Source organism: Chinchilla lanigera, unplaced genomic scaffold (genome assembly GCF_000276665.1).
Source record: "Chinchilla lanigera isolate Chin_1 unplaced genomic scaffold, ChiLan1.0 scaffold00011, whole genome shotgun sequence".
Classification (NCBI taxonomy): domain Eukaryota; kingdom Metazoa; phylum Chordata; class Mammalia; order Rodentia; family Chinchillidae; genus Chinchilla; species Chinchilla lanigera.
The window spans coordinates 8,641,419-8,648,434 of record NW_004955412.1 but is presented as its reverse complement, the minus strand read 5'-3'; the positions used below and the strand labels follow the sequence as shown (position 1 = coordinate 8,648,434).

Here is a 7,016-nt window from a genome sequence, read left to right as displayed (position 1 = left end):
TCCTGGACACCATGGAGCAGCTTTTCTTTGTTATGCTCCTCCACCATACTCTTCTTTCCCAGAGCCAGCTGACCATGGACTACAACGTGAGACAAAACAAACCTGTCCTTTAAGTTGTGAGAGTAAGGTATTGTGTATCAGTGACCGGAAAGTTACTAAGACATCAGGGGTTGTTGGTTTGTTAGTGCCAGGCTTATGGCAGAAACAAGCTGTGTTTTCTGCTGTGTTTGGCCAGCCTTGGTCTTATGCAGTTTCATCTTGGCTTCAGGACCTTCCAGGGATAAAGCAGTGGTCCATCTCCCAGGGAAGTTTTCTGCTTCTCCTCAGCATAGTAGCGCCCTGAATAATATTGATATAGACTCTTGAGCTCAGAGCAGTTTCTTGGGTCTTAAAGAACATCTGGTCTTTGAGAATTTGTTTATATTTTATGTGATTTTTTTTCTTACCCACTGTGTTACTATCAGTACAACATCACTCCTTGCTTGCGGTCCAAATGCAAAACTTTGTGCATCCTATTCTCCTTGAAGCGGTTTGTACTTCTTTAAAATTCAGTGTGCTTGGTTGTCCTGAGAAGTTCTCTGATTTGCACAAGAAAAGTTATGATTTTATAGATTCTTTGGCTTTTTCTCATGGTTAGGATGAAAGTGACTTTTTTTTTTAAGCTATTTCCTAGTTGGAAGCAGAAACCCAGGGCTATAAAGATGAAATAAAGTTTTGTTTATTGAACTTCCCGTGACAAGATGCTGTGATAAGCAACTTATAAACATTCATTCTCAACCTCACAGTAACATAAAATTCTCAGTATTATTCCCATTTTACACATGAAACAGCAGCTTTCTCTAGAGGCTGGAGAGTATGCGCCAGCATAAGGAGTCACACTTCATAATGTCTGACTCTAAAGCTCAAAATTCATTCTTTCCACTACTCATTTCTTGCCTCTGGCACTAAAGAGCCAACCGATACAAAACAGAGAAGTTTATAAAAATAATCATGTAACAATGGTATAAGTACTGTTTTAAAAGTGAGCACAGGATATATAGTGATAAAAAGTATTTTCAAATTGAGATCATTTCAGAATGTCTACTTAAGGATATAATATCTAGACTACTTCTTGATGCCAAATTGGGCATAAAGGGTTTGTACATAGTTTTTTTAAATATCTTCCTTAGTTTTTTTCCCATATAATGCCTCCTTACAATGAAAACCAGAACTCGGTTTCCCTGCCTCTCTTGCTGCTAGGTCAGAGCCCTGGTAGATACTCCCTTCCCGAGGTTCAAGTTGGAAAGCAGTGATTTAGAGAATCCTTTTCCTGAGAAGGTGATGGAGCGTGCTACAAGGCATCCTGCTTGCAAAGCCTGAAGAAAGTGAGGTCCCAGGAGCAATGTCTATTGTTCATTGTCCTTGCTGCAGATTTTGCAAAATCTGCCGCAAGGAACACTGAGATGTGTATCCCCACCGGTAGGTGAACATGCTTTGAGGTAGATCAGCAACACTATTTGGGCATTGTTCCTAGCATCTACACCTTCAGACCTTATTTTCTTTCCCCTGAGTAATGATTTAGTATCTATTCTGTCAGCTCTCTAATTTCCATTAATTAATTCACTTTCTGCTTAATTGAATCAGAGGTGGATTTTGTTGATTATAGTTAGGAATCCTATTGAAACATTGGGCAACCCAAATAGAGGAAATAATTGGCAAAATTTTAAAGGGAAAGAACATGAAGCATTCCAGAAGTCAAATCTGTGAATAATTTGGAGTTATTGTTGGGGAATGAAGGCGAGAAAAGATACTGGGGATGTTCACCGGTCTCATGTAATGGTCCTTGAGTTCTCTTACTTGAGAGGTGTGCAGTAGAGTCCTGGGAGAAGACCGTGGACAGGACAGAGAGGGATGATTGGGATGATTTTTGGGTGGGGCTGTAACCAAGCAGGAAAAGGATGTAGAGGTATTGGGCTGAGCTGCAGTGTTTCAAGCAGAACTTAATTTATAGTTGCTGTGCACATCTTGGTCTCAGTAACCCGGAAGTCACCCACTCTCATGGGGGCCTTGGAAACTTAGTGGCATTGGCAAACTTTGATGTGTTTAGATTTCAAAACAATATTAGTGGAAGATCTTGCTCTGAGAAAACCTCAGGCAGGCGAGATTCATTAATTCTGTTTTAGAACTTTGAAGTAGCACTAGTGTTAGGTGACCAAAGGATTCAGCAAACATCTAGATGGAGTCAGCTAGGAACTAAATTGTTTCAAATACCTTCTTTGATGAAAAAGTTGAAAGCATTTCTATTTATATCAACAAACTAGCTCTTAAGGAGCCGGGCAGGGGCATGGTCCTCTATAGGCAATGATCGTGAACTCCTTGGTATCCACCCAAACATGGAGTTTGGAATTTTCTACTTGATTCTTTCCTTCAGGGCATCCATGGTACCAGTGTGAGTCAGGCAGGAACACTTAACATGTGCGCACCATGAGAAGCAGAGGTGTGAGGCATTGCACACCTAACAGTGTAGAAACATATCAAACAGTTCTGTTTTTACAATCTTATTGGCTTTTTACCCAGCGTTTTGCTTTTGTAATAGCTCTTTTTCTTCTTTCTTTTTCTCATTCCTTTTTTCATTTCTCCACCCTCATATCAAGGAAAACAAAATAAAGGAAAATAAACAGGTTTTCTTCTTCCATAGAGAATAATTTAGCTTTCTATTGTCTTGAGATACAATTTCTTGTTCTCACCTCTTGTTTCCAATAATTTATCAAAATATTTCCTTAAAAAGCAGTTCTGTTTTGGAAAGACTATTGGTATCACCTGCTTAGCAGGTATATCCATAAGCCACCTATTTACATTTGTCTTTGGTTTTACAAATGCTAAGATTCTAGCCTGCCAGACAGCCTGAAACGAAAAGTCCTTTGTGACCATATATGAAAAGACGCATTTTTCATGAAGCGTCACACTAATAAACATAAGGGTGATGAGTCTACGGGTCTATTTGTCTTTAAACTGATGTTGAAACTTAGTTCTCCAGGATATCACTTTTCATTTAGCTCTTATTCCTCTTACCACCATATTGGTGCTGCAAATTAGGATATTCTGTTTTCTGAAAGTTATTGGAATATTTCTTTCACTGATTTGTGTTTTTGTACTGACAAATAAATACTGAACACATGGGGCTGGGGATAAAGCTCAGTGGCACAAGCAGCCGCCTGGCAAGTGCAAAGTCCTGAGTTTGATTGCTGGTACAAAAAAAATCCCCAAACAATACTGAACACACACTATGTAATTTGCCTTAGGGACATGGATAACTGATAGTCTACAGATGGAGGAACCAAGGGACACAAACTGATAAACGTACAGCGGCCTGAAGTGAATGCAGTCGAGGCAAGACTGTAATTTTCTTTTTTTTTTTTTTTTTTTTTCTCCAGTACCGGGAACCAAACTCACGACCTTGTGCTTGCCAGGCAGGCGCTTTGCCACTGAGCTAAATCCCCAGCCCCGCAAGACTGTAATTTTCAATAAGCTGCTTTTGAATTGAGCATAGCAAATGCTTCTCTTTAGATCTTTCAGCTAAAAACTAGGGACTCTTTAGATCTTTTGCCTGTGGTCATTATACACATTTAACTGATGTAGTTTCAAAGTTGGCCTTCTCTGATATGTTCAGATTCTTTGTTTTTTGGAAACTGAGGTCTTCAACCGCATGAAAGCAAATGTTTTAACTTATATGCTTTTAACTTAAACATTTTAAAATCATATTTTTGAATTTTGTATAGCATTTCATCAGACTAGGATCTAGAGAAGTTTCCCCTCTCACTAACATATAGTTAAAATTTTTGCTTTTGGCAAAATTATTCTTTTTTTAAAAAAAGAAGAAAAAATTTTTTAAAAATTAAAAAATTATTCTTTACTGTAAGAAATACAACTAAGTATAACACAAATCTAAGGGTTAAAGGAAAGATATTTTTAGAAGTAGATCTAAAAGTGAAAGCAAGTCTTTCTTCTGGGTGACTTTTTTGTGACAATTTCTCTGGTTAAATTATCAAATTGTGCCACAGCTAGGCACAATTATATAGAATATCTTCTTACATGATCAGAAAATCTATCAAATCATATTTTTTGCTTTCCTTTTAGCCACTTCATCTAGTAACTTAGAAAAGAACTCCATAAAATCAGCCAACTTTCAGCTTTCATTTTGATTCCTTATATACTTAGCACACACTGTAGACACTATTCATGGGGAAAGATGTTCTTTTTCTACTTTTACTTCATTAAATTAATTCAATCCAGTTCACTTTTTTCATCAACAAATATTTATTAAGCACCTACAATATGCCAGGCACTGTGCTGGGTGCTGGGGATACAACTGTGAACAAGATAGACACAGTCCCTGCCCTCAAGGAGCTTACAGTCTAGTAGTTTTACAGACAAGTACACAGGCAATTACAATGCAGTATGGTGAGTGCCGTGATGGGGAAAGAACATTAAGAATGGCACCTAACTCAGTCTCTTAGGCAAGGGGTAGTGTATGCTTATAAATTCTCCCAGGGCTAGTAAAATCCGAGTACTGAAGGATGAGTGTAAGTTAGTCAGGTAAAGCGGAGACAAGGAATGGTTACATACTGAGGGAATCATATGCAGTGTCCCATGTGCTGCTTCGGAGGTTTGTATGCTGGCAGGAGAAATTGGGTAGGAGCGAGAGAGGTCCTTGACGGGATAAACAGGGGCAATGTCATGAAGAGAATAGTTTGCTCTTCCCAAGAACCTGGAATTTTTCCTGAGGGAACAGTGCATGTGTGTAATGTGTGTATATCATCTGATATAAATTTTTAAGATGTTCTTTCTGCAGCACAGAGATGGAATGAGGGATGGGTCAAGGAGAGGAAATTAATCCTTCACCTTTTCCAGCTTATGTTCCGTGACACTACATGTGTGCTTGCCTCAGTCAGGCTGATCGTGTACGTTCTTTAAACAAGCCATGCGCGCTCAGGGTGCTCAGCATCCATTGCTCAGCCGTTGGGCTTTTAACCCTTTTCCTATGAAAACTCAACTCATCCCTCAAGGGCAGACTTTTGGAATCATCTTAACTTGTGCTTTCTGCCAAGATCCCTAAGTATGTCGTTTTTATTCCTAGTAAAGAACTTATTTCTAATGAACTAAACTTTCTTTGGAACTATGTTAATTTACTCCAACATAACAATGTAATTTTTTTTATATAAATAAAACATAAAATAACATTTTCTTCATCTAAGGGCTAATTCTTCATTTGTGGTCCACTCCAAACTATTCTTAGTGCCTTCAGAGGATTCAAATTGGGCCGATACAAATGAGGGGAGAAGCTCCTTGGACACATGATTTTATGCAGCGAAGTACGGTCCAGTGAAATTTCCACACACAGTGACAGGGTATGTTACTGTTCAGACAGTGATTCATTCCAGGACTCAAAAACTCCATCTTTGACAATTTAACCTCCTAACAAGTGACAGATCTATAAAACAGGGGTAGCTTAGTATGGAAAAATAATAAGGGCTAGCTACATTTTCCAGGAAGGTCCACCGCTTGACTTCTACAATCCCTCGTATACTCTTACAATTTTTCAAATAACTTTAATCATAAGAACAAAAAACCTTTTAAGCTCTGTAGATATTGTAAGAACATCTGTTGTTTTATTCTTTTTGGTGGGTACAAAAACCACAATTTCGTACACAGAACAAGATTATAAATAATACTGATAACAAGAGTGACCCGTAGACTCTTTTGATTCCACATTGCAGATTGGTGATTTAATGTCAACGCTCTCTTCCTTTCATTTTACTTTTGCTTCTGGTAGTGAGACAAATGCGATCTGTGAACCAACTCATGTGGCGGAGTGAAGGTTACAGCAAACGAGAAGACGACCAACAACTTTTATAGAAAAAAGTCTCTAAAGTTTATTACAGTGATGGCATTTATATCAATTATTGCAATGTATTCTTCCCTAAGATGGTTAGAAAAAAGAATTGTGTTGTCCTCTACTGAATTTACGTCAGTTAAAAAGCAAGCATGTTTCAGTATTTATTTTCTCCAAAGTAAGTGTAAATACTTCCTTTAAATTTTTTTTCACAGGATGTACATGTTTATTTATTATTTTCTTATCACAGTTTAGTGACTTGTTTTCTCAGCTGGATATTCTTCCATTGGCTACATGGGTGTTCTGGAGACACAGGTTAGCGTGTTCATTGACTTCTAGAACTATTTTATCCCTTTGGGCGAAGACAAAGGCCTTTCTGAACGAGAACTTCACAGTTGAATGCCTAACTGGCAAGTCTGATTAGTCTTTAAGTTCACTCAAGTGAAATTTGTTGCTGTTAATACACCCATCCCAGCTCCCCCACCCACTCCCCCAAAAACTTAAGTTGTGAGTTTTCCTGATATAAAATCTGAGTTTGGGTTTCCGAGCTGAGCTCATGCACACGTTTCTGCGGCTGATGTCCAGCGCGTTAGGACGCACTTCCCGCTCTCGGCCAAAGGACTGGTTTAGCAAAGACCCGCGCTTGGCGTGCTCCTCAGGGCTGCGTTTCCATCAGTCACCAACACAGTTTAATTAAGGCACTCAATTATTTTTTTGGTTTTTATGGTAGGTCCGACGCAAGGACAGCCAATCCTGAACTTTGTCTAATTGCAGTTCCAGCGTGTACAGCCTTTGGGCAGTCGGGCGTCAGGACGCGGCCGTTTTCTCCTACGCTCCCAGTGATGGATAACCTGGCTTTGTTTCTTATGGCTTCAGAAAAGGTCAGCTGGGTTGCATGGAAGGGAATCAGAAAGAATGCGGTGTGTTAGAATACTTCTGTTTGTTCACCAACACGCGACACAGCAAACACCAAAATATCAATAATTAGACATCTGCATTTTTTCCATATTCTTTCGGTCAGAGGCAAACTGCTTAGGAAAGAGTGAAAAGCTCACTACGCTGCAGGGCGAAACAGTCTAGAGTTTGTGGTCTGACCTATTTAAAAACCCTTTGCAAAATCATAAGATCAGGTTTTGTTTAGTCA

At 38.9% G+C, this 7,016-nt stretch overlaps 1 protein-coding gene across 10 annotated transcripts in view; it reads right to left on the bottom strand.

Annotated features, from left to right (window-relative positions):
• Positions 1-4,278: 4,278 nt before the first annotated feature.
• Gria4 (glutamate receptor, ionotropic, AMPA 4) overlaps positions 4,279-7,016 on the bottom strand; it is a 337,970-nt gene continuing 335,232 nt past the window's right edge. For 7 of the 10 annotated variants that reach the window (XM_013511180.1, XM_005378006.2, XM_005378007.2 and 4 more), the window contains one exon: positions 4,279-6,758. In XM_013511180.1, coding sequence (XP_013366634.1) covers positions 6,594-6,758 — 165 coding nt within the window. In that variant the 3' untranslated portion in view covers positions 4,279-6,593. The remainder of the gene's footprint in view (positions 6,759-7,016) is intronic. The other 3 variants (XM_005378008.2, XM_005378009.2, XM_005378010.2) reach the window with 2 other exon arrangements.